This window comes from Vidua macroura, chromosome 15, assembly GCF_024509145.1.
Source record: "Vidua macroura isolate BioBank_ID:100142 chromosome 15, ASM2450914v1, whole genome shotgun sequence".
Classification (NCBI taxonomy): domain Eukaryota; kingdom Metazoa; phylum Chordata; class Aves; order Passeriformes; family Viduidae; genus Vidua; species Vidua macroura.
Window position 1 is genome coordinate 15,444,678 of NC_071585.1, and position 25,283 is coordinate 15,469,960.

Sequence of the window (25,283 nt, forward strand, 5' to 3'; positions counted from 1 at the left end):
CACAGATATAGCGTGAGGGTTTCTCCCCCTTCTCCTTGACTCCAGGACTTCCCTCACTCAATGACTGGCGATACCCAGGGGTCCAAGGGTTATTTCTGATGGGTCACAGCATTCCACCACTCCAAGAGGGGAACACAAGGCTGTGGGCATGGTTCATCTCATGCCCCCACACCAAGGCAGAGGCCCTGGCAGTGCCCAGGTTTGGCATAGCTTGGGAGGCTTCAGCTTGGTGCCAGCTTCAGCTCTGACTGATGTGCCATCATTCACCAGCAAAGAGCTCAGCTGTTACCCAGGCGGCCTCAGCAGAGCAGTCACCCATAAAAGCTTCTGTCAGAAGGAAATATGAGCGTAGAGAACGGCAGAGATCTCACAGGCAAGGTCTCCATCACAGGCAGGCTGTGCCCTGTGACCCGGCACGACTGCAGGCAGGGAGAAATCCCCACAGCCCTCCCTGGGCAGTGGGGACAGGGCAGGGGAAGGGCTCTGCCCGGGGCTGGTGGCCGTGGCGTGGCAGCTGCAGCGTCCTCCATGTCCCGATCTGAGCGGCGTCCCCGCTGTCACCTGTCCCCACCGTGGGGACGCAGCGCCCCCTGGTGTGGTGACAGCGCAGCACAGGCCACACAGAGAGCGGGGACACGCAGCGGGGACAAGAGGGACAATCCTCGACAGACCCCTCTGCCAGGGCCTTGCTACGGCCAAGGGAAGGTGGCAGGGGAAGGAGAGCAGCTCAGCACCCCCTTTTTCCCCCTTCAAATAGCCACAGGCACCTTCATTAAGGAAGAGGATTTATCAAAATTAGAAAAAGACGCCACAAATATTTTGAAAAAGTCCCAGCTGGGAAAACATCTACATGTTCAAACCCCACATCCTCCCCTCATTGCCTCAGCACAGGGAAGGGACATGGGATGTCTGGGACGGGGAGAGGCAGGTTGTGTCCCCAGAGCTGCCCTTGCCACCAGGCTTTTGGGGACAAGGGGACAGTCACGTATCTCATCACTGCTGGGGAGCCTGGTCAAAGCAGAGCACCTCCCATGGGAGGCTCCTCAGCAGCCACCTTCAGTGACTGATTTACTTTGGCCACTTGCCTTTGGAATAAGCCCCCCACGCCCCAGAGAGTAGGTGGCAGAAGGGGATCCTGTCAGAATCCCCCCATTCTCCCCAGCACACAGCTGCCTGTTTATAAAAGCTCCCAAGAACAAGACACACCGAGCTGAGCCCGAGGTCACAGCCCTGCCAGGCTGGCAAGGAGATGAGCCAGCTCCTTGCCCCACCTATGCTATCTAAGCTCCCACCCTCGAGGGCAGGCAGGTGTCACCTCCCGGGGTGCAGCAGGTCCATCAGGAGTCGTTGGGGAGCCCAAAAAGCTTGACAGTGCCGGCCTCCCGGCTGCTGTCGTATTTGCCATCTTTGTCGTCACAGGCGAAGGCCAGCAGTGGCCTCTTCGGGTGCCAGGCCACTGTGAAGGTGGGGGACTCACACTGCACCTCCCAGAGCTTCTCTCCTGCATGGAAAAGGAGCCACGTCAGCCTGGAGAGCCTCCAGCCCCCTCTGCTGCTCACCTCCCCAGAGCCAAGCACCTGCTGCGTCCCTCAGCGAAGGGGAGAGGCAGCACAAACGCTGCTCCAGCGCCTTTCAGTCACCCAGTGACAAGGTACAGACATGACAGGCATGTCTGCCACAGACTACTGAGGCAGAGGCTCCCCCTCATGGCGTTCTGCTCTGCACAGGAAAGCTCTTCCTTAGCAGATGGATTCTCCCTGTGTCCTTCCAGCTCTACCAGCACTTCTCCATCCAATTCCCTCCTTGCAGTTCCCCAGAATAAAGCCATTACCTGTCTCCACCTCAGCAATGTCAATGAAGTGATCTTCTGATGCTGAGGCCAGCATCTTCCCGTCATGGCTGAAGCTCAACGTCCGCACGGGCCAGTCGAGCCTGCAGCAACCGAGGGGAGCAGGCAGTGAGGCACTGACAGCACGGTCCCCAGAGAGGGGGGAAAACAATTTTGGGACAGCTCTACCTACCTGGAGAAGCACCTCACACACACCAGCTCATCCACATCCCAGAGGCTGACCAATGCATCAGCACTGCCTGTGGCAAAGTACTTCCCCATGGGATCGAACTTGATGCAGATGCAGTTGGAAGGATGGGCGTTGATGGACTGGATGGGTTTCAGCTCTGGGTAGCTGTGGAGGTGAAGGAAGAGGGCAGGGAGCAGTGAGAGGAGCACAGGGATTCCCTAGAGCAGGGCAGGCATGAGGCACACCAGGACTGGAAGCAAACCCTGCCGAGGCAGGAGACACTGAGTGTCCAGTGAATGAGGCAAAGCATCAGGGACCATTTCAGGGAGCTGAGCCCAGCCCCCAACTGTGGCAACCTCAGCTCCAGGCAAGCTCATTCCCACCTGAGGGCAGGGGATTGCTGGGATGTGGGGCTCAGGTTTCCCAAGAGCAGCAAAGGCACTTGCAAATGACTGCAGCCAGCCCAGCCAGCTGGCCCAGCAGCCATGGGCACCTGCCTGAGGATGTTGATGCAGCCATTCCCATTGGTGAGGAAGAACATGTTGTTATCGTTGTTCCAGGAGATCTCGTTCACCTCAAACTTGAACTGTTCCTCAGCTTTGGAGCGATGTGTCTTGGCATCAATGAAGGTGACCACATCATCCTTGTTCCCCACGGCAATGGTCTGTCCATCAGGGCTCCAGCAGATGTTGATGTTCTCACCTGAAAGGACAGAAAGGCAGCAGGTGCCACTTCCACTCCAAACAATTCCCAAATGGGAAAGACTACCGGTTGTTCAGACTAATACACAAACCCTGCACAGTAGCTATCCAGCAAAACCAAACTTGTGAGAAGTACAACTTGAAAACAATATGCCACACCCCATTTCAGCCAAGATGGGACCACAGCAACCACCACACAAGGTCATGCCAAAGATCCTCTGAATCCAGTCATCTCTGAGATCCAGAAAAAGCAGAAGACAAAAATAAATACCTTTGAATAAACATAAGAACACGGCAGGTTGCTGTTACACAATCTTACAATGTCATTCCCAGCCCCAACAACTCAAACTGGACATTTCCAAGAGCAGAGATGGTATTTGGGTAAAGCATCACATGAATTCAAATAGTTTTTCTGAATCCACACAAATTTTTATTTCCAGCATGGCTCTCTGTAAACATGCTTTTCCCCAGTCTCCAGCCTCACAGCCCACTGACTTGAGAGACAACTATAAAGGACATTTTAACAGCAACCACCATATTTTAGCAGTTCTACCAGTCCTGACCCCACAGTAAATCAGCTCTCATGTGATGAGTGTAATACAAATATAAAGCAATTAGCAATGACGTCCCAACCAGAAATAACCACAGGAAAGGTTCAAAGCTCTGTGCCACTGCAGATGGGCCCCACACAGCTGAAGTCCTGCCAGGACCCAGCTGGGAAGGCAGGGACTCACCTTTGGTGTTGACGGTGGCGATGCACTTGGTGGTGCGGACGTCCCAGATGCGGATGGTTTTGTCCCCTGACGCTGTGACAAACAGGTCAGGGTTGCTGGGGTGCCAGCAGAGCTGATCCACGCTGTCCCCGTGGCCCCGGTAGTTGTTCTCCTTCACCTGGAGGGAGAGGGCAGACGACGTGAGGGTGTGCCTAGCTCTGCTCCCGCTCCTGCCCACATCCCAGCACGCTGCATCCCCGCTGGGATAGATCAGGAGCCGCGCCCGGGGCTCGCTCCCGCGCACGGCCGGCCAGGATGGGGAAGCCCGCCAGGCACCAGCTCCTTTCCCGGCTCGCAGACCCGGCCTGCGCTGTCCTTGGCGGTGCTCCCGTTCCGGTGCACACCGAGTACCCACCCCCAGGCCCGGTACCGACCACCGGGACGCTCTCCCGGCTTCCGGACCCCAGCCCAAGCAGCCGCACCCGGGGTGCCCGAGGGCTCCCGGTACCGATCCGCACCGCCCCCGCCCGCCCGATGCCGGCGGATCTCACCAGCCGGTCCTTCTCGAGCACGAAGACGCTGGCGGTCTTGTCGAAGGAGCCGGAGGCGAGGCGGCGGCCGCAGCAGCTCCAGGCCACCGAGTGCACCTTGGCGCCGTGCGCCGGGAACTCGCGGCTCCGCGTGTTGGCGCGGAACAGCTCCTGCATGGCCTGCACGTAGGGCGACAGCGCCATGGCGGGGCCGCCGCCACCGGCACCGCGCCCCCCGCGCGCGCCCCGCCCCGGCACCGCGCCTGACGCCACTTCCGCCGCCCGCCCGCGCCCGGCGCGGCCCCAGCGGCGGAGCGGAGCCGCCGCCGAGATGGATAACAACGTGGTCCTCCTCAGCGATTCGGATTCGGAGGGCACGCCGCCGCTCCAGCCCTGCCGCTCCCGCCTCTCGCTGCCCGCCCCCGCCGTGAGTCCGTGACTCCTGCCGGGAACGGCGCCGCTGCCACACACAAGATGGCGGCGCTGCCATGGCGGGCGGGGACGGGAGGGGCGCACGGAGAAGCAGCCTCGGGGGCAGTGGAAGGGGTCGGCGTGAGTTCCCCGGTCCCGTCCCGTCCCGTCCCAGCCGCGTCCTCAGGGACCTCCCACCCTCTTCCTGGCCGGGCTCGGGTCCCCGCGGGCACCTCCTGTCAGCAGAGCCCCGTTCCACAAGCGTGCTCCCCGCAGGGCTCCCAGCCGCCTCGGCCATATACCCTTATAAAGAGTCCGGTGCCTGCCATAGAGGGTCGCGGTGCCCTCGCTGCACCCCGAGAAGGATCCGGCCCTGCAGGGCTCAGCCCCCGGCGGGGTCCGGCCGCGGGATGCGGCGGGGCGGTTGCCGCCCCTGTTCCCCGTGCCGTTCCTCTGCCCTGTCCCTCTCCGCCGGCGGGTGCGGGGCCGGTGAGGTCGTGCGGCGGTGGTTCCGGGCACGAGGCTCAGGCTCGGTCGGTCCTCAGCCCCGCACCGCTGTCCCGGGTCCTGAGGCGGTTGGAGCCCTGCACCTCCCTCCCCCCGCAGCCCCCTGGGCTTTGCCCTCTCCTTGGGGAAGGCAGCAGCTTTGAGTCGGGGGGAGGAAAGTGGATTTAAATTCTCTGCTAAACGTGTTCCTGGCTTTGAGGTGCTGAGGGCGATTTTTTTTCCCAAGAGCAAACAGGCTCTGACCCCTCCTGGGCCTTCTAAAAGCTTGGGAAGTGCAGTGTGTGGCCTGCTGCTGGTGCAGGCACAGCTGCCTCCTCTGCCTGTTCCTGCTGCCCCTTGGACCCTGCATCACCCAGCGAGGCCTGGATGGGAATCCCCAAAGTCTCAGGGCTGCTGTAGCTTCGATTGGTGCCATAGATGTAAAGGCAGCTTTGTTTCCTGCCACTCCTGTCCTCCAGAGCAGGGAATGTGCCATAGAAAAGGTGGCAGGGTTTGGATCCCTGCTGTTCCTGCCAGTGCCTGGGTACAGGAGAGCTCCCTGTGCTTCCATTGCCCTCCCTGGACTTGCCAGTAGAAGTGGCATTTCCCTGTCATGGGAAAGAGCTGAGCAGGCAGCCAGGTCTGCTCTGAGTGAAGGCACAAGGACATGAGCCCTGAAGGGAGTGGGGAAGAAGAGCCTGGGTTGGGCTCAGGCTCAGCTGTGCTGCCAGGGGAGGCTGATCCCAGAGCTCAGGGCCACAGGCCCCCTTGGACAAGCAGAAGGGTCTTTGCCCCTGTTTTTCTAGGCTGGTACTCTTTTCCCTCTTGGACTGGGACTACAGTGCCACCATAGCAGAGGCTCCTGGCAGGACAGGACATTGACACTGCTGCTCTGTCCCCACAGGAGATCATTGACCTGACCTGTGAGGATGCAAACACAGACCCGATGCCATCAAGCAGCCTGGCCATCATCGATCTGACTGAGGACATGTGTAGCCTTCTCCACTCCACCCTTGGTGCTGCTCAGAACTCCAGAAACGCTGCCCCAGCAGCACACACGTCCCATCCCCAACTCTGCCCTGCTGCAGAAAAAGAAATGCAGGCAGTGCCAGAGCCAAGCCCTGCACCAGCATCGCACAACACTTCTGTGAAGCTCAGTTCCACCGTGGTCACAGCAGAGACCATGGAGAACTGCAGCTGCCTTTCTCCTGTCTCTAGGCGCCACAGCTGGAGCTCGGAGCAGGATTACAGCACTACCACCTTTAACAGCAGCTTGGACTCGCAGTCAGACTCAGACTGCCCATCCCCATCTCCCCCCAGCCTGGACAGCAACAGCAGCATGGGAGCTGATGGCCCAGAGGAAGATCCTCCCCAGCCCTGCCAGGAAAGGAACCTCCCCCCAAGGCTGAGCCCTGCCCCAACCATTCCTATAACACCAGGAAAGGCCCAAAGGTCTTTGCCAGAAGCAAGTGACTTCCCACCACACCAGCCAATCCAGCAAGCCACCCCAGCCAGGACTGACGCTGACAGCAAGGCCTTGCTGGACAAACTGCACAATTTCAGCAGGAGTGGAGTCCAGCACCTCTTCCTCCAAGGCATAGCACCCAACAGGGAAACAGAGAAGGTAAACAGGGTTTGGAGCAGCCCCTGTGGTAGAGGATGGAGCAAGGGCAGCCCCTGCTCTCCTTTGCCAGGCAGTCAGGGGCTCTGGTTATTGCAGTTCCCTTCACAGTGGGCCCAACATCACAGCTGGGTTCCTCTGTGTCCAGGGAGCTTTCACCCATTGTCTTGCCTTGTTCACAGCAGAAACCTGGGCTTATCCCCAGTGGGAAGCTGAGCCTGGTGCACACCACCATGGAGGAGAACAGCCTGGAAGGCACCTTATATTTCCTGAATGAGTTTGTCTCCTGCCAGCACTGTCCCCCCAAAGAAATCATCTGCCACCTGATCAAACAGATGCTGTTGGACACCCATGAAGGGGAAATCCTGAATGACATCTACACGCTGCTGATGAAGATCCAAATGTACGTGTTCCCCTTGTCCCCTTGTATCCCCCCGGCACCCTGGGGCTGGCTAGGTGTTCCCAGGGGTCTGCCCAGCATAAGGGTTATTCTCTGTGGTGTTCACTCACAGAACAGGGAGTGATTTCCCCTATAACCCAGGATAATCCTCATGTGAACACAAGCACACTCTAGGCTCTCTGAGGGTGGGTCAGGGACAGCTTGTGTCACAAGGGAGCCCTTGGGAACAGAAGAGTGTGTTTGCCTTGCCCCAAAGCACAGGTCTCATTCTTCACTGCTGTGACTTGGCAGAAGTGCCTTTCCTGGGCTATAGCAGTACCAGCAGTGACTGGAGCAGCTCCCTTAGTTCTCTCAGGCCTCCCACAGAGCACAGAGAGGTACAACGTTTTATGAGGCCACAGGCCTAGAAGTCCTGGGCATCTCCATGGAGTATAGCCCCTGTCAGGTGCTTCCAAAAAATTAATGTGTTATGGGGAGGAGAAATGGTGAGGGCAAAGATGAAGAGGGGAAGGCAGGGAAGGCACCTGAGCAAGTGGGGCTGGGAGTGTCTGGGGAAGGGCTAAGGGCTGGGGAAGCTGATGGTCAGGCAGTTCAGCACAAATGGACATGGCTGTACTTGCAGGCTCCATCCAGCCAACATCACCACGGTGGGATGGGAGTGGACACTGGTGAAATTCATCATGGAGCACCAGGTACTTGGCACCTTGTGTGTCACATGGGGCAGGGATCATCCAGCACATGCTGCCTGAGGGTGAATGTTCCTAAGTGCTTCCTGTGGCTGTGCTCTGCTGCAGAGCTGGCCAATCCAACAGTGAGTGCCAGCTGGGAATCCCACATTTATCCACAGTGCTCCCTTAACCCTCTGCACAGTTTTAGGCAGGTTGTCCCACTGAGGAAGGCACAGATAAACCCTCTCTGGGTCACAGCACTAGTGCAATGTCCAGCAATGCCCTTCAGGGTCTTGCCTGAGCCAGGCAGCTCCTCCTACAGCTACTCCTCAGTACATACATCAGTACAATCTCAAGACAGCAAGCTTTCCTGGTGTTCATAAGCCTGTGGCCCCACCAGACTCATGTGCTCTCCATCTGTCCCCAGGAGAAGCCCCCTGGCTGGCTCCTCTTCCTGCAGTACGTGGTACAGACCCTGGAGGATGACTTCCAGCACCATCTGAAGTCACACCAGCTGCAGAAGTCAATTGCCAAGAAAATGCTCTCATGTGATTTGTGCTTCAGCAATGTCAAGTAAGGGACACCTCCTTGTTCTCTACCCATAAGCTGAGAGACAGGGGCTTAAGGAACACTCGTCGAGACTCCAGTCAAACTTTCAGACTTTGCAAGAAGCAGTCTTGGGAGACAAAGGGAAGTGTAGGGCCAGCTGTAGGGACTAGGAAAAGATTTACAAAAGCAAACCACCACAGATAACGCAAGGCCTTTCCAGTCACAACAGAATGGACTTTTCCCAGGGATGAGATCAGATTTGCATTGCTCAGGACTAAGAAGGAAGCAGTCTTGTAGGCAAGTGTACAAATCAAGAGAGCTCCTCTGTTGAGCTGTTCAACAGAGCTACTCCCTAACCTGTCCAAGTGGGTGGAATATATTCTTCATTCTCAGGGCCTTTCCTCAAGCTCCAAGTGGATCTAAAGGTCAGAACACAGCAAAACGAGGCACATCCCCAATAAAATTCTTGTTTCTGTTCCAGGGAAGTGGTCGAGTGGTTGGTGGCAGCAGTTACAGGAGTTGGGTTCTCCCAGCCCCGGGAACAGCTGCAAGAAGCCAGGGCTGAACACAGCTCATCTTCACCAAGGCTGGCCAGCACTCAGACAGCTCAGACAGACCAGGCCCAGACAGCTTTCTTTGCCCAAAAGTAAGCTCCAGAATTCTGAACTCCCTGCTGGCATTATCATGAACCCAAGTCAGGCAGAAGCCAGAGTCACTCTCTTGCTGTCAGTTCAGGGAAGCCAGGCTGTACCTGGGACCAGCTTTGCTGGTTCTTCTTTGGGTTAAAGACTTGGTGAGCAAAAGACTCTCACCTGGTAGGAAACTGGCTCAGTGTCATCCTCTTGCATGTAGTGTAAGGCAGGAGCTTGTGGCTCACAGCTCAGGCAGCCCCATACTGCTCCAACACTCAGGAGAGCCACCAAGACCTCCTGAGGGTCAATCTGGGGATGAGCTTTGCTTGCAAAAGCATCAGATTCAGAAGCCACCAGGAGACACCAAACCTGGCCCACTGTATTCCCGTACCCCTCACTGCACGAGGCTGAAGCAGGGGCCACCCCAAGGCTTGCTTGGCAAGCTGAGGGGCAGAGTCCCCCTGTGCTGACTGTCCCCTCTCACCCAGGACGATGCTCCTGCTCCAGCGGATGTTGTCCATGGCAGTGGAAGTGGACAAATCTCCCACCTGCAGCTCCCGTAAGATTGCAGACGACATATTCCCGTTCATACTGAATATCCCCCTGAGGAGCCAAAGGTGAGACAAGCATGTGCAAGGCAGCATTTGCCTGTGTGAACAATGGTCTTATTCCCAATTTACATCCAAGTCTGGATGCATAAAGTTCTACAAGGTATAGAAAGACAGGCCAGCCAGCAAGAGCATGGCTGTGTCTCCCATGAAGAAGCAACATCACCAGCTGAGCAGATGATGTGTTGCTGGAAACACACTCAGGTGGTGTGTTGCTGAGAACAGTCAATTCTCCCACTTGTTAATGTTGTGACCTTAAAACTGTAAAGAGGGTCTGAAAAGCAGTACTATGCAGCACAGCCAAAGACATCACTGATTCCTATGGGCAACCAGGTAGTCAAATATAATGCAGTTCCTACAGCTTTGCCTTGACATCCTTTGTTTGCTTCTTTAAGAAATGCAAGTGTGAAGCCAAAGCACAAGGGCATGAAGAGACCACTAAGCCCCCAAGCATTTCAAACCCGTATTTCAATGCCCAGCAAGCAGCCCTTCACATCCTTTCAGCAGACCTCTGTGCACACACCAGGTATAAACCAAGCCAAACTGACTCTAACAAAAGCTGTCACTTTGCCCAGGACAGATATAGACTATCTACTCCTGACCCCACATCACCCTTGCTTGGCTGGGCTCCCTGCAAGTCAGCAGGAATGAGCCATTGCCACACAGGCTGCTGGGCAGGGTGAAGTGAAGCAGCTCAGTTTGCTTTAGAGACTGTACTCACCTCCAGCTGCTACAGGTCACACCTGAGGATGAAAACATGGCCATGGCCAAGCTGCTTAACAAAGGTCTCTCACCACATCTGGTGGTCTTCCTTCCAGGGCGTGGCTGGGTAGCCCCTGCAGTCACCCCACATCTGCACTAGGTCAGCAGGACAGCAGGAGCATGCTGGAACAGTTGTCTCTGGTCAGGCTGTGCTTTGTCAACCAAAGTAAATCCCTTTTGTGTTCCAGGGAAGCTTTATTAAACACCATGGAGAGCCAGCTCCTGCGCTGCAGACTCCTAGAGCTGTTATTCCAGCATAGTTGTGACGTGCCCACAACATCATCCATGTCTCTGGAAAAGGTCCTGTATTTCCTGAGCCACTCCTCTGTGCTGCCACAATTTCAGGTATTCAGTCCAACCTCTCCTTTGACTTGTTCTCCTCTGAGAAAACTTCTAACAACCAAATACGGTCTCCTGTCCTAGGATGAAACAGCAACATGGCAAAGGTGGGATGAGATGCTGCAGTACTTGAGTTTGCTGCTGCTGAGTTACCATGGTGTAAAACTGGGTAAGCAGTGCTTGTTCTGGCCCTAACAGTCTCATCGAGGGGCTGCAGTAGAACAGCCAAATTCCTCTTCCTCCTCTCATCACTATTGGACCCATGGCCACTGAATCTTAGACAGTGTGCCCCCAACCATGATAGTAACTATTCCCAGCAGTCAAAGAAGTGATGTTGCATTAATCAGAACACCCACCTTGCTTTGCCAAGTTTAGCCCCTGCAAAATAGCCTTCTTGCTAAAGGAAGGAAGCACTTCCCAGTGCTGGACAGTACACAAGAGGGTGTTTTGTACCCACTGTTGTCCAAGTTGCTGCACAGTGGGTGGAAGAATAGGGTGGTTTAGGAAGAAAAGCAGAAGGCGGAGGGATCATAGAATATCCCAAGTTGGAAGAGAGACACAAGAACCATTGAATTCCACTCCTGGCCCTGCAGAGACACCCCATAATCCCACCCTGTGCCCGACAGAGTCGTCCACACACTCCTGGAGCTCTGGCAGCCTTGGAGCCTTGACCATCCCCTGGGAAGCCTGTTCAGTGCCCAACCACCCTGTGGGGGAAGACTTTTTTCCTAATAGCCAACCTAAATCTCCTTTGGCACATCTCCAGTCATTCCCTCGGGTCCTGTCACTGTCCCACAGAGCAGAGATGGGAGCTGCCCCTCCCTCCTGAGGAAGCTGTAGACCCCAGTGAGGTCTGATCTGTCTCCTTGAGGCTGAACACAGCAAGTAACCTAAGCCACTCCTCATGTGGCTTCCCCTCTAGACCCCTCAGCATCTCTGAAGCCCTCCTTTGGGCAAGCCAGGACACTTCCAGCACTTAGTAAACTCTGTAGGGAACACCACCCACAGCAGCCATGGAAACAGCAGCAATTCTGACCCCAGGAGACTGGCACAGTCACAAAACACTCTGTAAAACTGTATTTTGCCAGAAGTCTCTTCTAACTTCATGTGCTTTAGCCCAGGGTTAAGGCTGTCAGGAATGAATGCAGAGGAATCCACCATCATATATGCAAAGTCTCACTCTCCCTGAAGTCCTAGATAATAATCACTGTTGTTGAGCTCTTTGGAGACTCCTTTGTAGCTGCCCATTTTGCCATTTACACCGAAAACAAGGATTATACAAGCTTTGCCCCTTCCCCATTCCCTGGGCTCTCTCTACATGCCAAATGAGCTACAGGAGGGGCCAGTTCCTTCTTCCCAAAGCCTTGTGCAGAACCATCAAGGATAACAAAAGGATCAGTCCCATTTCCAGCACTGCCTGTGGCACACTGGGGTCCATCCCAGCAGCTCAGGCAGCCCTTTGGGTGTTGTCTCTCCCCACCAGTATTTCCTCTTGCAGAGCACCTGCGGACCTCTGCCAGTGACCGGATGAAACTGATTGCTCAGAAAGCCAAGCCCAGGCTCCAGGACAGCGATGACATCAGCCAGCTGGACGTTCAGCTGAAGATGAATGACTTCATCAGCAGAATGCAGAAGATGCTGGGGGAGCCTTTTCCCCCACAAATCCAGGAGAAATTGTTCATGCTGCAGGAGTTGTTCTTAATTGTCACCGCTGCCTGATGGAGACAACCACTGTAGCAAGGAGGATAAAACTTTGTGTTCTTAATATAAAACCCCCTATCTGATACTGCAATCTCAGCATCATGGGGGTTGGTTTATACAGTTCTGTTGAAAGACGTTTGGTTTACATTGTCTCAGAATTGCCAGTCAAGTTTGCCTTGTTGTGCAGTTTTACAAAGCACTTTGTACTTTAAAAAATGAGTTTTTTTCATGTTTGCTAAGACACTTTTGTCTTGATGCCAGCACTGCCCAAAGGAAGTCTTTTCCCCCACAAATCCAGGAGAAATTGCTCGTGCTGCAAGAGTTGTTCTTCACTGTTACTGCTGCCTGATGGAGACATCCACTGCAGGAAGGGGGACAAAACTTCATGTTCTCAGTATAAACCCCCCCCATCTCATACTGCAATCTCAGCATCATGGGGGTTGGTTTGTACAGTTCTTTCGAAAGTTGTTTGGTTTACATTGTTTCAGAATTTCCGTTCAAGTTTACCTCATGCAATTTTACAAAGCACTTTGTAGACTTTAAAAAATAAATTCTTTTCATGTTTGCTAAGACTCTTTAGTCCTGGTGCCAACACTGCCCAAAGTCCAGAGCTCTGTCAGATCACACCACAAGGCCACGCTTTAAACCCCAGCCTTCCCAATCTGAGAGATTCACCTGTGTCATCAGAACCAGAGCAGCAGTCTGTACCTCAGTACCTGAATCTGTTCCATGACTTTGAGCTCAGCTTACACTGCAGGAGCACAGGGAACTGCAGCATTCAGAGCCCAGACTTCCCCAGCCCAGCTGAATCATGTGCTCCATCAGCAGTACTTTAAAGGGCAGCTAAAAACACTACAACAGCACCAAACCACAACTTTCCAGAGGGGAACTGGACATCTCTAGAGAAACACCAGCCTAGTTCCCACACCTGTGCCCACCTCCACAGTACAGGTGGAAACCCAGCACACAAGCAACAAGAGACAAAAATCTCAGGAACATGAATCTGGATTGCTCAAGAAAACACAGACTTCATATTTAGTTTCATCTGCACAAGCCCTAAGGCAGAACTGAGCCTGGCTGTAAACCCAGTCTCCCTGTGAAATGGGAGTTTGTGGGCAAATATTTCACCCTAGAGAGGTGCTGCCAGAGCCTTATCCACCAGAACCTTGACCTCAAACTCACTGGACAGCCCCAAATTTTCTCCCACAGATGCTCTGCCAGCACCAAAACACACTGTGGACCTCCATTCCACTAGGATTTTATTGTCCTGTAACAAACAAAACAAACATACACATTAGGAGACATGAATACAGTCAACAAATAAATTAACGTCAAATGAGAGCCTGATTACCAAGGTGCAAATGAGTGGTGACAGAACTGCTGGTTTGGGTGGGGGACTTTCACACAACACATCACTGGCAGTGCTGCTGAAGGTTGAGAGAAAGCAGTGCTACAAAATGTGCTGCTTCAGAGGGGCCAGCAGCCAGCCAAAGGAACCAACCCTGTCTCACCCTCCAGGGAGAGTGTTTGCTTTAAGAAGTCAGAAACCCTGGAGCTCAACAGTTACCACCTGTTACGTAACCTCCATATGATGTCCTGGCAACAGAGAAGCTTCCACTTCCAGCTGCAAGGTTGCTGCTGGCTGAGGGACTCTGCAGCACAATCGTGAGATCAAGAGCAGACCTGAGGAGACCCATTTGCCACAGCACAGGTGAGGATTACAGAGCAATGCTGCCTATCATGCTTAAGGGATTAGATGGTAGGCAGGAGTTCCTTCCACTTTTCCTGAAAGTCGGTGTTAGCTGTTCCTAGAAACTGGTTCAGACTAGGTCAAGGATCACATCCAGCTGTACCTTAGCAGGGAGGAATGTTCAACCTTGGTCTGCCCTCAGTCCTCCCCAGCCCTGCAGAACACACTTAATGCTGATAAAACAAAATACCCTGTCTGAGAAGTGTTTCTGGTGTCTAATACATTCTACACAATTCTTGGGAAAAAAACCAAACCAACAAAAACAAGTCAAGCAGCATCCAGAGTGCCAGAACACGTGCAAATCTGCTGTCTAGAACACAGGACAGTGCTGTTTTGCAGAAAGAAGAGAGGAGGATTGCTTGCTTCAAGCCACACCAGCTTTGATTACTTCCACCTTCTTAAAGGAACATAAAGTGTTGGAGGAAAAGGAATCCCTCCTCATTGCTTCCAAGCTCCATTAGATTCTGCTCCCTGCCTTTCCAATGAGAACATCTTAGAATGGTCACTAGTCCCTTTTCCCTTTAAAAAACATTCCAAGAACAAAAAACATGGTCACACTGGATAGTGAGGGAGTGCCACATTTATACTGACCTACCGCATACCCCATCTTCCTTCTGGCAGTTAATGGTCCAGTTTTCAGTCCTTGCTTGTTCACATCATTTTCTGGCTCTTGACAGAACCAGTCCTCCTGTGGATCCTTCAGCACTGAGCAGGACAAGACAATCACATTCCAGGCATACAAGCCAGGTGCTCACACACCACATGGAATCCTGTCCAAAATAAACATGGCTCAGGGTTTCACTGTGGTGTTGTGGACTGGGAGGCACATCCAGAGCAGCCTGGCAGCCCAAACCAGTGCAGTGCAGTAGACAGGATGGTTTACACTGGTATAGGACTGGTGTAGGAGTTTTTCCAAGATTGACTTTAGCAGGACAATCACGACTGTTTCTTTTTCTGAGATGAAGAGCTGGAAAGGGAGACTTTCCTACTTTACTGCAGCACACAGGACAGGGAAGCAGAGCCTAAGACACCCTGTAGCCTGCTAAAGACACTGGAAGCTTTCCTCTAGAATCCAGTGGGAGTGAGCACGTTCAAATCCCGAGGTTTGATATTGTGGGAACGTGGAGATTGTTTCCTCCCATCTGTGCCTGGAATGTCCATTTTGGGTGGCTTGAAGGTGACTGAATCCTCTGTCATCCTTGTAGCCTGAGCACGCATCAGCTCCATTGGGGATGGCTTCTGGGCACCCTTATAGGACTGAATGGTAAATCCTCCTGATGAAAAAAAAAAAAAAAATCACAGTAAGAACTAGGAAAACTAGTCAAATGCTTTTCCTATGCCAGGAGTGAGCAGTGTCACTGACACTCAGCACCACCTGAGTGGTGCAAATTACAGCGGCTTCATATCATCTGAAGCCTATTCCACATCAGGGGTTGGCACTTCCAGTCCTGGTTGCATCACGTATCAGAGAAAGAGTAAAAAGCTGTCACCTTCACACCCTGCCCCTCCCACTGCAGCTCACTGCAAGTTATTTCTACTTCCAGATCCTTGGCACAGGTTTTACCCAACTGCTCTATATTTAGGCACAGAAATTATATGACTAACACACATTCCCAAGGTGGTCCTGGAGAGTAACAAGGCAAGCAGGATAAGACTCCAGAAAGAGCCAGCAAGTCTGTTGTGTGACAGTTCCCCCCTTGCTCTTGGCAAGGCAGATTTTCAAGGACATACCTGCATCACTGACCGATTTCTGGATAGCTCTGGGTCCAAAAAAGCTCCATCTTTCAGATGGCAATCTGTCCCCACCACCTTCCATAGCAAAGTCTGAGCCAGTGATAGAAGTAGAGGATCCCTGACTGAACCAGCCCCTAAGGAAAAAAAAATAATTGAGATGTTTAAAACATGAGAATAAATACTTCAAGTGACCCCACTATGCCAGGAACTTTTCATGTAGTCAAAAGGGGCAATTTAAGAAATCTTAATAGGTTTGTTACCACCCAGGATAAGCGATGCATGCTCAAGTTCCACAGGCTTCCAACATCTGGATCTACCCAACACAAATCCTCATCAGGCTATAAATTTCACCCTGTGCAGTCCCTCAAAGGATAAGAAGGTTATTTGTAGCAGCTCCCACCCCAGCAGCCTGTAGGAAACCAAAGGAGGCAGAGTACCTGTTTCTATGCCGGGGGGAGGAGTGGGGGGTGCTGCTTGGAGTGGACTGAGCAGAAGAATTCTGTTTGTCATCTTTTGTTGTCTCTCCATTCTGCAGTTTTAGGTTCTGCCAGGAGAGGCAAGAGAAACAGAAGCAACACAGCTTAAATGCTGGACATAAGGAATAACACCCAGTTTTTTCACCAAAACCAGACAATTGTTTCCATCACAGGTGATAAAGAATGTGTCACCACACCTAAAGTTGTATCCAGTATTACAATACCTGCATATACCCCCTTAAGTTTCTCTCCACATCAAATATTAGCATTTTTAGCATTCACTTCAGGCTACAGAAAGGAACAGCAGCACTCATAGGGAGGTTGTGGATGCAGCAGAGCTCACTTCAGCTCCCTGGTAACTGGTCTAAATGCCACAGCACCCATTTGTCTCCAGCACTCATCAGAGCAACAAAGCTTTCAGTCCCACCAGTTCTCTAACAAGGGTGAGACCAGTTCTCACAGAAGGTACAAGATCAGGAATACCAGACCCTGTGAAGCAATCACTGTACATCAGGATGGGAACACTGCTCTGGAACAGAAATTAACCTGGGCACAAAATAAACAGGAAGTGGGTGTATGTTATTACCAGCTGGACAGTACAAACTGAACTTTGAAGAAGTCATTTGAAGGGCAGTTACAGTTCAAACCCAAAATACACAGGGTACCTTGTAATGTTTCCTGTGGCTATTGCAATTCATGGACGTAGTTACTGAAACTTTGGCCTCGTGGGAGGACACTGGAAGGGTTGACTATTAAACTCCAACTGCAAAATTTTTTTAAGAGCTCAGCAGCCCACAGTAACATCTCCATTCAATACTTTTGTTTTCAGTAAGACACATCTGGTAACTTCCACAATGGAAATGCACAGTTTACAAGTTCTCTTTGGACACATAGTTGCAGAATTCAACTGCAGGGAACCATTCAAAAGTACAGCAAGAAATTTGATTGTGTAGAGTTGTCCCCACTTGGAAAGACAACTGTCATAGTTTGATATGACAGTGAAATGTGACAGATTTGAGAAAAAAAAAGCTGTTTAAAAACTATAGAGGCTAATGCTAACTTTAAAATACAGCTGGGTAAACTTTACTACACAATGAGCTAAAAGCCTTCAGAGGAAGCAGCTTAAGGAAATTTTGGAAACACACTCCAAAAGTTATGTCACCAGGCAAATGTTAAACCAGACACATCCTACATAGAGAAATCCAATGGAAAACAAGCCTTACATGGACTGCCTCAGCCACTCGGTGGTACTTGGTCTCCTCAGTGGTGAGGCCTTTGTGGGGTGTGTAGCCAGCTTCCCTCAGCCCTGCCTGCTGCTCAAAGCGCTGGATGCTCTCCTGAGTCTGCTCTGGAACACACAAAAGCACAAATTCACACAGAAGTGCCACCACAAGCACTTCTAGCAACTGAAAGCAAACCCTTTTTTCATCATTCACACATTGTAACAAGCCGAGGCAGAAATATGAAGCTGGTGAGATATTCTGACTTGACAACCACCCTGAGACACAGGGCTAAGTCAGATGAGCAGTGATTTGTCCTAAATCACCACACATACCACAAATGCAACACCTGTAATTAATCCCACCTCACCCCAGACACTGCATCATTCCTACTCACAACTTCATAAATCTAGGAGAACCCAATAAGTTGGATGCTTTAAGTGGCCCATTGCATTCAAGGGAGCCTTGCAGGTCATGTTTTAAAGACTCCCAGTGATTTTAGATCAGGTGAAATAAGCTATTTCAGCCAGACACAGAGCCAGCATCTAATACACTCATATCAACTTCAGTTCTGAAAAACAATCACTTCCTCCAAACCCCAGCATTAAGATGTTCATTCCCAAGTGGAATGAGGAAAAAAGTCAAAAGGAATCAGAACACAAAAAGGTTCGTGGAAAAGCCCATTGTCTTCTTTAAAACAGATAACACTTCCCATCCTAAAGTTATTTTCAGATCCCTGTTTTTTGTAGCTGCTGAAAGAAGAGGTAGCAAGGACAGATTAACACAGAAATCATTCCTCTTATTGCAAAAGGGCACATCATCTCTGTAAACATAACTGACCCAATTTTATTTTAAAGCATCATGATTTGTGTTCAGAAGTGCTGCAGTTAGCAAGGCAGCTGCTGCTATTAACAACATCAATGCCAGCAAGTGCTCCATTAGCACAGTGTGTCAGCTCCCCTCACTGCTTGGGTTAATGGTAGAGCTCTGCCTGTCATTCAGAAATAACAAGTTAATAATCAAACAGAGCAGCAGCAGCCTCTGCACTCCAGCAACATGGACTGCAGTGTCCTGTCAGCAAACAACAAACTCTGCACTCCTACCCCTGGAAACACAGAAGTATCACATGTGGTCTACTCCCCAGTTCCTTGCTTCCTTCTAGAAACATCCTCTGAAGAAAACAAACTCACACAGCACCAGCGCAGAGCCAGTCTGAACCCAAGAGTTCTCCAGGAATTATCCTGAGGCATCACCAAGTGCCCAACCCACGCACAAGAGTGTGAGAGGCGAGTTCTTACTTGTGATGAGGGAGTTCATGATGATGTGAGTGGCCTTGGCCTTCACCACAGGCACCTTGTTCACACTTTCTGTGGACGACGAAGGAGTTATGACAGGCTTCATGTTGCCATCCCCTTCCTCATCCTGTGGGGAAGCAGCAGGGGACAGTTTGAGATGGGGAGGTATCTCAGCACCTGGCCAGGACACATCTCTAACTACACAAGTGAGACAAGGCCATGCTGCTCTGGCAGCCAGCCTTCATCCCATGGGAGAAATCCCTACGCTGTGCACACTGCAGCCCAGGAATGGTCAGAACCTTGCACTCATGAGTAAGTGACTTGCATCCAATATCTGAACACCTACCAGGCTCACAGCAAACAAGTTGTTAGTCCAAGTACAAAAAGGTCAACAGGAAAAAAAACAGAACATCTGTTCTCCTCCTAAATGCAAACTGGATTTCAAGGTCAACTGGGCAAAAGCACCAAGAGCACCTTCCACAGGCAGCTCAAGCACCAGCTGTTCACAGAATGGCAGTCACAGAGCAGAGCCTGGGGTGAACTACTTGTTTTCCCACCTCAATCCTTATGTTTCTTGCTCAGTGTGTCGGGTGGTCATAGTTCGACCACTGACCACTAGACCCCAGCAAAGAAACAGAAAAGAAATGCTAGAAAACAAAGTATCCTGTGAAACTCTGACTTCCTCCTCCCAACACAGGAGTTCCCTACTGGAGAGTCTACTTTTTGTACCAAACCACAACTTTTGGTTGCCTCCCACAAGAGATTTAAAAACCAAGGAGGTATAAAGTAGAGGTTAAGCTCAAAGGGATACAAAATTAAGTTCCTCCATCCAACAACATTTAGCTGAATTTCAAACTCAGAAAACAGTTTCTCAATTTAAAAGGGCTGGTCCTGCACTCAAACCATAGAATCCCAGAGTGGTTTGGGTTGGAAGGGATCTTAAAGATCATCCAGTTCCAATCCCCCGCCATGGTGGGGGGACACTTTCCACTAGAGCAGCTTGTTCAGAGCTCCCACCAACCTGGCCTTGAACACGTCTAGGGATGGGACAGCCACAGCTTCTCTGTGCAAACTGTGCCAGTGCCTCACCCTTACAGTGAAGGATTGACATCCAAACGAAACCAGCCTTATGCTCCAGTTTAATTACACCTGGTTGCTGGGATTTTTTTTAACCACAAACACGGAGGAGATGCTCAGCACACGCCTGTCCCAGCCACATCTCCATGTGGCCAGAGCAAGACCAGGCAGCAGTGCCGGGCTCTGTCCCCAGCCCCTCCCGAGGGTCCTGCTGCGAGGGCAGGGGGGCAGCGCCAGTTGGACAAGAGGGCTGTAAGGACGGGGGGAATGACTGAGAAAAGGGGGATGCCAGGAGACGGGTGCCAGAGCTGCGGGGTACCCAAGGGGCATGCCGGGGCCAGCCGGGCCCGTACCTTCGAGAGCTCCTGGTACTTGCGCTCGGGGATGACCGGCTGCTTCCAGAGCATGCTGGCGCACAGATCGGCGGGCGGCGGCGTCATGGGCGCCGTGTCCTCCAGAGCATCATCGTAGCTGAAGGCGCGGCGTGGAACGCCGAGGGGCAACGACATCCTGCCCGAGCGGGGCCCGCCGCCCGGCTCCAGCGCTGCGGAGAGAGCGCAGCGCTCAGCGCCCGCCGCCGCGCCCGACCGAGGCCGGCGGGGAGCGCGTGGGGAACCTTACCGGGAGCGTCGGGCTTCCCAGAGCTCATGGCGGGGGCTCAGCGGGGCTCGGCGAGGGGCAGCAGGGCCTGGCCCGGAGCGGCCATAGCGGAGCCTCCGCGAGCCGCCTCAGCCGCCGGGCGCTTACGCCCGCGGGGGTGCTCTTATAGGGGCGCGGTCTCGCGAGATGGGGTCGTTCCGCGCGGGGCACGCTGGGAGGTGTAGTTCGGGGGAGAAGGCGGGGTTTGCCGGACAGGCGGGTCCCCAGCGCACGCACGGCCCTGGTGGCGGGGCTGGGGTCGCGTCCTGCCCACATGTCCTGCCCACATGTCCTGCCCTCCTGCAGACAGGTTGCTGGGTCAGCCCACACCGCTAAGTCCTGGAAAACCAATCCTGGAAGCTGGCAAGCCCATCAGGGAACAGGAGTACGTGGCAAGACAGTCTCACTGTGACAGCTTTTCTACAGCTGCTTCTCCCTCTATCAGTGAAAGGGTGACCTCTCTGCTGCCCTCCAGTTCCTCGGCAGGGAAGGGACCCCAGCCTGCTCTCCCAAGCTGCAGGCACAGGGGAAGGCTGCAGCACATGGCCCTGCTCCAGCTTACACTCCCTACAGGACAATCAGCAAAAGTCCGAGTGCTGCCCACACCCAGCCCTGTCACCGCAGGGCGGGACGCGTGCCCGAGGCCAACATCACACAGGCTGGCACCAGGAGCTCTCCAAAGCAGGACTGCACCAAGCAAGAGCCCACAAAGAAGACATTCACAAGCAGCTAGAAAGAGTATTTTATTTTAGCAAAGCTAAAGAAATGCTGACTGCCACACAGAAAGTGAGCAGAACAGCACAATCAGAGCCGGTGCCATTAGAGTCTTTCATGGATAGTTAAACCCTCTCTGCCTAGTGAGGGATCTTCGTCCATCACCAGAGGCTTTTTCAGTTTGGAAAATATTCACGTCAAGCCTGTGCTTGCAGGTAAACCTGAGGAAAAAGAGCAGTCACTGCACTTCCATTTTTTCTGGCTTGAGTGATGCAATGAAATTCTTGTACTCCTCGGGATAGAAATTCTTGTACACATTGATCTTCCTCTTAATCTGTTTGGGAGTATCCTGGTAGTAGTTCTTCTCATCCCGAGCCATTTCCTGTGACAAAGGAGAAGGTAAGTCAGAGGAGCAGCCCCAAGAGCAAACGCCAAACCAGCCCACCCACAGCAGTGTGATCACTGCCTGACTCAGGCAGGGAGCTGGCCACAGTTCAAAGCATCTTTTCCCTCAAGAATCAGCTGACTGCAAAACAGGATCCAGGACAGAGAGGATTAGCAGTTCTCACGCTGCTGATGGGAAGATCCAGGAGTGAATCACTCCAGGTGCTCCTTGCTCTGGAATGTACCTTGTAGTTCTCCCCGTGGTTCTGGATCATGTATCGCACATAGTCAATGAGGTCTCGTGAGAGCGTGTTCGACTTCTTCTCAGGGAGGCTGGCCTCCAATTCCATCTCTAGGCAGAGGGCAGAGGTAGCATGAGGGAGGGGAAGGAAGCAACAACACCTCAGAGGCCCCCAACCTCCCCCCAAGGTCGATTCCAGCCGCACAGCTTGGCTGCTGGCACACGCAGGGACGTTTCCCAGGATGTTGGTGCAAGAAAATGGCCCCAGACAACAGCCCTCTGCTCGGGCTGCAGGCATCCAGGCCTGCACTGCAGCTCTTCTCCAGCTCACATAGGAGGAGCAGAGCCTTTCAGCCCAGGCTGCAGAGTGTGACTGCTCAGAGCTGCCCAGCCCACCACTGAAACACACGAGGTACTGCCTCCATGGCTTCTTGTCGCCCTGGACCCGCGCACCAGCTCATCTCGCAGTGACAAGAGCCCTCTTGAGGCTGCAGGGACAAACACTGTGGAAAAGACGTGCTCCTCCACAGGGCTGGATAAAAAATAACACCCTTCCCTACCCCTGGCACAGCACAGGATGACAAAATAGCCCACAGGGGCTTAGGAGAAGCCCAAATGCAGCACTGACCATTCACCACGTACGGCTTCCGCACTATTTTCTTTCCTCGCTGTTGTCCATCGCTTTCCACTTCCATCCCCTGAGTTATAGCAGAGAAAAGACAAATGAAGAAAAGCCCAGTTGGAAGAGTGTTGTGTCCTCACACATTGTTCCCAAAACTCCAAACTGCTTCTACATGGCTGCAAGGGGCAGGAAATCCCAGCTGGCTAAAGCAGAGCCTCACTTGTGCCATTAAACTGGCTTGTGGGCGAGGCTGTCAGCTGAGAAAGGCTGTGTGAATGGAGACAAATGGCAAACAAGGTCATTCCTACTTCTTCCTTGAGCTTCTCGGGGCCACCTTTCACCTGAAAACATTGCCCTCTTACGTAGATGGGCCAGGCTGGCACTGCTGTACACAAAGAGCCCTTCTTTGTTATCAGGAGCAACTTGGCTGCAGCGTTTCCCAACCCCACCTGTCTCTGGCAAGTCTCAGGACTGACGTTTTTTATATTTATTCTAAAGTCCATTATGTCCCCGGCGCCCTGTAGCTTGTTCCCACGCCAGGATCTTGGTGAGATAAGAGTGTGAAAGATAAGAAACGTGTCCACCACCAGGGACTTACCCAGAGCCACCTGCCCAGTGATGCGAGGATACCTCCCCCCACAAAGGAGCGGTCCCGGCCAAACCCTTGCTTACCAGCAGCTTCTTCGAGATGGGGACAGCCTTGTTGGGATCCTCGGCCAGGCCCATCTCGGCCAGGTTCTGCGCCACCGACTTGTGCGGGTCCCAGGCATGGCGGATGTGCGAGCTGCGCAGGGACAAGCGACATCACGGCTGCGTCCCCCTCCCCACCGACACGTGCAGCGGTTCCCGGCCGCCCTGCCCCAGCCCACGCTCGCCCCCCGTGTCCCCGGCGCTCACCAGGCGATGCGGGGCGCGGCGCGGCGGCGGGCGCTGCGGTAGAGCCGCTTGCGGTTGAGGTTGTAGGAGTATTTGTGCCGCCGGCTCTTCCCCTTGGCCTTCGGCATGGCGGACACGCGCGGGCTGGCCACGGGGCTGCCGCGCGCGCCCCGGGGCACCACGGGGAGTGTAGTTCCGAGACGGCAGCGCCGCGCGGTAAGTGTGCGCGTCGGACTGCAAGCCCCGGCATACACTGCTTCGGAGGCGGGGCTACGGCAGCCGGAAAGGGCCTTGCTGTCACCTTGGCCATGGCGGCCGGGCCGCCCCCGCCGCTGGAGCCTATCCCGCTGCCCACGTTCCCTGAGGAGGGATTCTCGGAGAAGTTCCTGCGCAAGACCCGCGAGAACCCCCTGGTGCCCCTCGGTGAGGGTGGGGCGGGGGGTGGCGGGACGGAGGCTGAGTGAGGGACGCGGGCCGGCGCGATGGCCGCTGGTGAGGGGCCGGTCCCTCAGCCCCGGGCCGGCTGTCCGCCGGGGAGGCGCGGCTCGGCTTTGGGCGTGCGGTGGAACCAGCCCGCAGCGCTCAGCCCGGGGGAAGGCGCGCCTCACAGCCCCCGTCCTTCCCCGCAGGCTGCCTGTGCACCGTCAGTGTCCTGGTCTACGGAATCATCTGTTTCAAGAAAGGCAACACTCGGCGCTCCCAGCTGATGATGCGGGCGCGTGTCATAGCCCAGGGCTGCACCTTCGCCGCCCTGCTGGGGGGCATGGTGGCCACGGCTATGAAATCCCGACAGTGACATCGGACAAGCGTCTACCAGCAGCCCCGGCTGGCAGGGTGGATCCTGGCTGCGGATGGAGTTTTCTCAGAGACCGTTGTGATGTCTCGGTAGAGCCAGTTCTGGAGCACTGGAAATGGGATGAATACACTCTGTGATTAACATGTAATTTAGGCTGTGGCGCTTTTTTTTGTTTTGTTTCCTCAAGAGCTCATCCTCCTGCAGCACTGCATGTCACTAAGGCTCACCACCCCTGTCAGACTTCTTGTTCCTGCTTGATGCTGTCACAGGCTGATAAAGTTGTGTCTTCTTGGTCGTGGTCTGAGGTGTGGTTGCAGTCAGGCAGTGACCAGGGCAGAGTCCCTAGGCAGTGGGGGAGGCACTGTGGGAGGTTTGTGTGACCTGTTCAGTTGAACCTGGTGAGTAATAAAGTGAATTGCAGCAAGATCCTGACTGATACTGGATTGCAGAGCACTGAGAAGCCATAGCAGTAAACAGCACAGGGAGAAAAAGGAGTGGGCATGGCTGTCTTGAAGCTGTGGTGATGTAAGAAGAAACAAGACATGAAACTCCCTGTGAAAACAAGCAGGGAACTCTGAAGCATTTCTGAAATGGGGTCTGGCTGTGTTCTCTGGGATGTGCTGCTGCTTCGGGTGTTCTTGCTGGGGAGTCAGCAACACCTTCTTCTCCAAAGGACCTGCACTGCCTGTGTCCTGACAGACACGGTGCCACTGTTGGCTTTGGATCATACCGGGGGTTTGGTGGTTTGCAAGGCTTCGCTTGCCAGGGCCATAGAGCTGGGAGGACATGGGGCCAGGGCCACAGAGCTGGGAGGACATGGGGACAGTCTGTTCATTGCACTGTGGCTGCAGCAGCCACAGGGGAAGGGGCACAGACACCTCTGCCTGTGCTGACACACCTCACCAAGCAGCCTGGGCTGTTCCCAGGTGTTCTGTGAGTTGGTGCCTGTGCCCTGAGTCCTTGTAAGAATGGGCTGAGGGGTGAACCCTCTATCTGCAAACAAGCACGTGGATTGTCTTGTCCAGGGAATTGAGTTGGTGGGCTTTGGCAAGGAGAGAGGGAAGGCTCTTGCCCACCAGAGCTGATCTCTGAGTTGTGAGGGTGGGCAACAAGCCACTGCCAATGCTGAGCAGGGTGAGGTCCACCTCAGCACAGGGAGCCCAGGGCCCGTCTTCCCTCTCTGGCTGCCTGCACCGGACATCTTTCCCAAAGGAAACTGCTTTTGGCTGCCTCACTGGCACTTCCAGCCCAGCCAGCTTGGGGCAAGGGTATGAGGAGCAGCAGGTGGGCAGATCCATGAGCACAATCCCTTGGCAGCTG

The 25,283-nt window shown here is 53.6% G+C and overlaps 5 protein-coding genes across 13 annotated transcripts; 2 read left to right on the forward strand and 3 right to left on the reverse strand.

Moving 5' to 3' along the window:
* Window positions 1–772: 772 nt before the first annotated feature.
* Window positions 773–4,807, reverse strand: THOC3 (THO complex subunit 3). 3 transcript variants are annotated; one of them, XM_053990860.1, is made up of 7 exons: window positions 4,676–4,807; window positions 3,984–4,142; window positions 3,454–3,610; window positions 2,516–2,720; window positions 2,022–2,183; window positions 1,832–1,932; window positions 773–1,501 (listed from the first exon to the last, which is right to left on the reverse strand). In XM_053990860.1, the coding sequence occupies exons 1-7, from the start codon at window positions 4,700–4,702 to the stop codon at window positions 1,338–1,340; spliced, it is 975 nt and encodes a 324-aa protein (XP_053846835.1). In that variant the 5' UTR covers window positions 4,703–4,807; the 3' UTR covers window positions 773–1,337. The 3 variants fall into 3 exon arrangements, with proteins under 3 accessions (XP_053846835.1, XP_053846837.1, XP_053846836.1); XM_053990862.1 differs by having other exon boundaries at window positions 4,607–4,694; XM_053990861.1 differs by lacking the exon at window positions 4,676–4,807 and having other exon boundaries at window positions 3,984–4,166.
* SIMC1 (SUMO interacting motifs containing 1) lies at window positions 4,165–12,711 on the forward strand. 7 transcript variants are annotated; one of them, XM_053990848.1, is made up of 10 exons: window positions 4,165–4,389; window positions 5,764–6,483; window positions 6,663–6,883; window positions 7,503–7,572; window positions 7,976–8,121; window positions 8,579–8,743; window positions 9,218–9,346; window positions 10,288–10,444; window positions 10,523–10,607; window positions 11,922–12,711. In XM_053990848.1, exons 1-10 carry the CDS (start codon window positions 4,165–4,167, stop codon window positions 12,155–12,157), a joined length of 2,154 nt encoding a protein of 717 aa, XP_053846823.1. In that variant the 3' UTR covers window positions 12,158–12,711. The 7 variants fall into 7 exon arrangements, with proteins under 7 accessions (XP_053846823.1, XP_053846825.1, XP_053846824.1 ...); XM_053990850.1 differs by having other exon boundaries at window positions 11,937–12,711; XM_053990849.1 differs by having other exon boundaries at window positions 6,666–6,883.
* A 670-nt stretch (window positions 12,712–13,381) lies between these two features.
* On the reverse strand, window positions 13,382–20,436 carry KIAA1191 (KIAA1191 ortholog). The gene is made up of 7 exons (XM_053990863.1): window positions 20,313–20,436; window positions 20,045–20,235; window positions 18,618–18,741; window positions 17,323–17,447; window positions 16,061–16,167; window positions 15,621–15,757; window positions 13,382–15,163 (listed from the first exon to the last, which is right to left on the reverse strand). The coding sequence occupies exons 1-7, from the start codon at window positions 20,338–20,340 to the stop codon at window positions 14,955–14,957; spliced, it is 921 nt and encodes a 306-aa protein (XP_053846838.1). The 5' UTR covers window positions 20,341–20,436; the 3' UTR covers window positions 13,382–14,954.
* Window positions 20,437–21,060: 624 nt separating this feature from the next.
* On the reverse strand, window positions 21,061–23,337 carry NOP16 (NOP16 nucleolar protein). The gene is made up of 5 exons (XM_053990866.1): window positions 23,189–23,337; window positions 22,964–23,075; window positions 22,298–22,367; window positions 21,674–21,780; window positions 21,061–21,426 (listed from the first exon to the last, which is right to left on the reverse strand). Exons 1-5 carry the CDS (start codon window positions 23,293–23,295, stop codon window positions 21,283–21,285), a joined length of 540 nt encoding a protein of 179 aa, XP_053846841.1. The 5' UTR covers window positions 23,296–23,337; the 3' UTR covers window positions 21,061–21,282.
* A 91-nt stretch (window positions 23,338–23,428) lies between these two features.
* Window positions 23,429–24,257, forward strand: HIGD2A (HIG1 hypoxia inducible domain family member 2A). Its single transcript, XM_053990871.1, has 2 exons — window positions 23,429–23,590; window positions 23,797–24,257. Exons 1-2 carry the CDS (start codon window positions 23,476–23,478, stop codon window positions 23,961–23,963), a joined length of 282 nt encoding a protein of 93 aa, XP_053846846.1. The 5' UTR covers window positions 23,429–23,475; the 3' UTR covers window positions 23,964–24,257.
* The last annotated feature ends 1,026 nt before the right edge of the window (window positions 24,258–25,283 follow it).

Bases quoted from the DNA above. Each gene is read 5' to 3' on its own strand.
- SIMC1 (XM_053990848.1), top strand. From the start codon at position 4,165: ATGGCGGGGCCGCCGCCACCGGCACCGCGCCCCCCGCGCGCGCCCCGC. The intron at 8,744-9,217 runs GTAAGCTCCAGA...CCTCTCACCCAG, and splicing joins ACAGCTTTCTTTGCCCAAAA to GACGATGCTCCTGCTCCAGC. The intron at 10,608-11,921 runs GTAAGCAGTGCT...TCTCCCCACCAG, and splicing joins TTACCATGGTGTAAAACTGG to TATTTCCTCTTGCAGAGCAC.
- THOC3 (XM_053990860.1), bottom strand. From the start codon at position 4,702: ATGGCAGGCACCGGACTCTTTATAAGG. The intron at 2,721-3,453 runs GTGAGTCCCTGC...CTGTCCTTTCAG, and splicing joins CGCCACCGTCAACACCAAAG to GTGAGAACATCAACATCTGC. The intron at 2,184-2,515 runs GCAGGTGCCCAT...TCACCTCCACAG, and splicing joins GGCTGCATCAACATCCTCAG to CTACCCAGAGCTGAAACCCA.
- KIAA1191 (XM_053990863.1), bottom strand. From the start codon at position 20,340: ATGAGCTCTGGGAAGCCCGACGCTCCCG. The intron at 20,236-20,312 runs GTAAGGTTCCCC...CTCTCTCCGCAG, and splicing joins TGGGAAGCCCGACGCTCCCG to CGCTGGAGCCGGGCGGCGGG. The intron at 15,164-15,620 runs GTATGTCCTTGA...TTTTTTCATCAG, and splicing joins GAAATCGGTCAGTGATGCAG to GAGGATTTACCATTCAGTCC.
- NOP16 (XM_053990866.1), bottom strand. From the start codon at position 23,295: ATGCCGAAGGCCAAGGGGAAGAGCCGGCGGCACAAATACTCCTACAAC. The intron at 22,368-22,963 runs GTAAGCAAGGGT...GCTATAACTCAG, and splicing joins CCATCTCGAAGAAGCTGCTG to GGGATGGAAGTGGAAAGCGA. The intron at 21,781-22,297 runs GTCAGTGCTGCA...CCCTCTGCCTAG, and splicing joins GAAGCCGTACGTGGTGAATG to AGATGGAATTGGAGGCCAGC.
- HIGD2A (XM_053990871.1), top strand. From the start codon at position 23,476: ATGGCGGCCGGGCCGCCCCCGCCGCTGGAGCCTATCCCGCTGCCCACG. The intron at 23,591-23,796 runs GTGAGGGTGGGG...CCTTCCCCGCAG, and splicing joins GAACCCCCTGGTGCCCCTCG to GCTGCCTGTGCACCGTCAGT.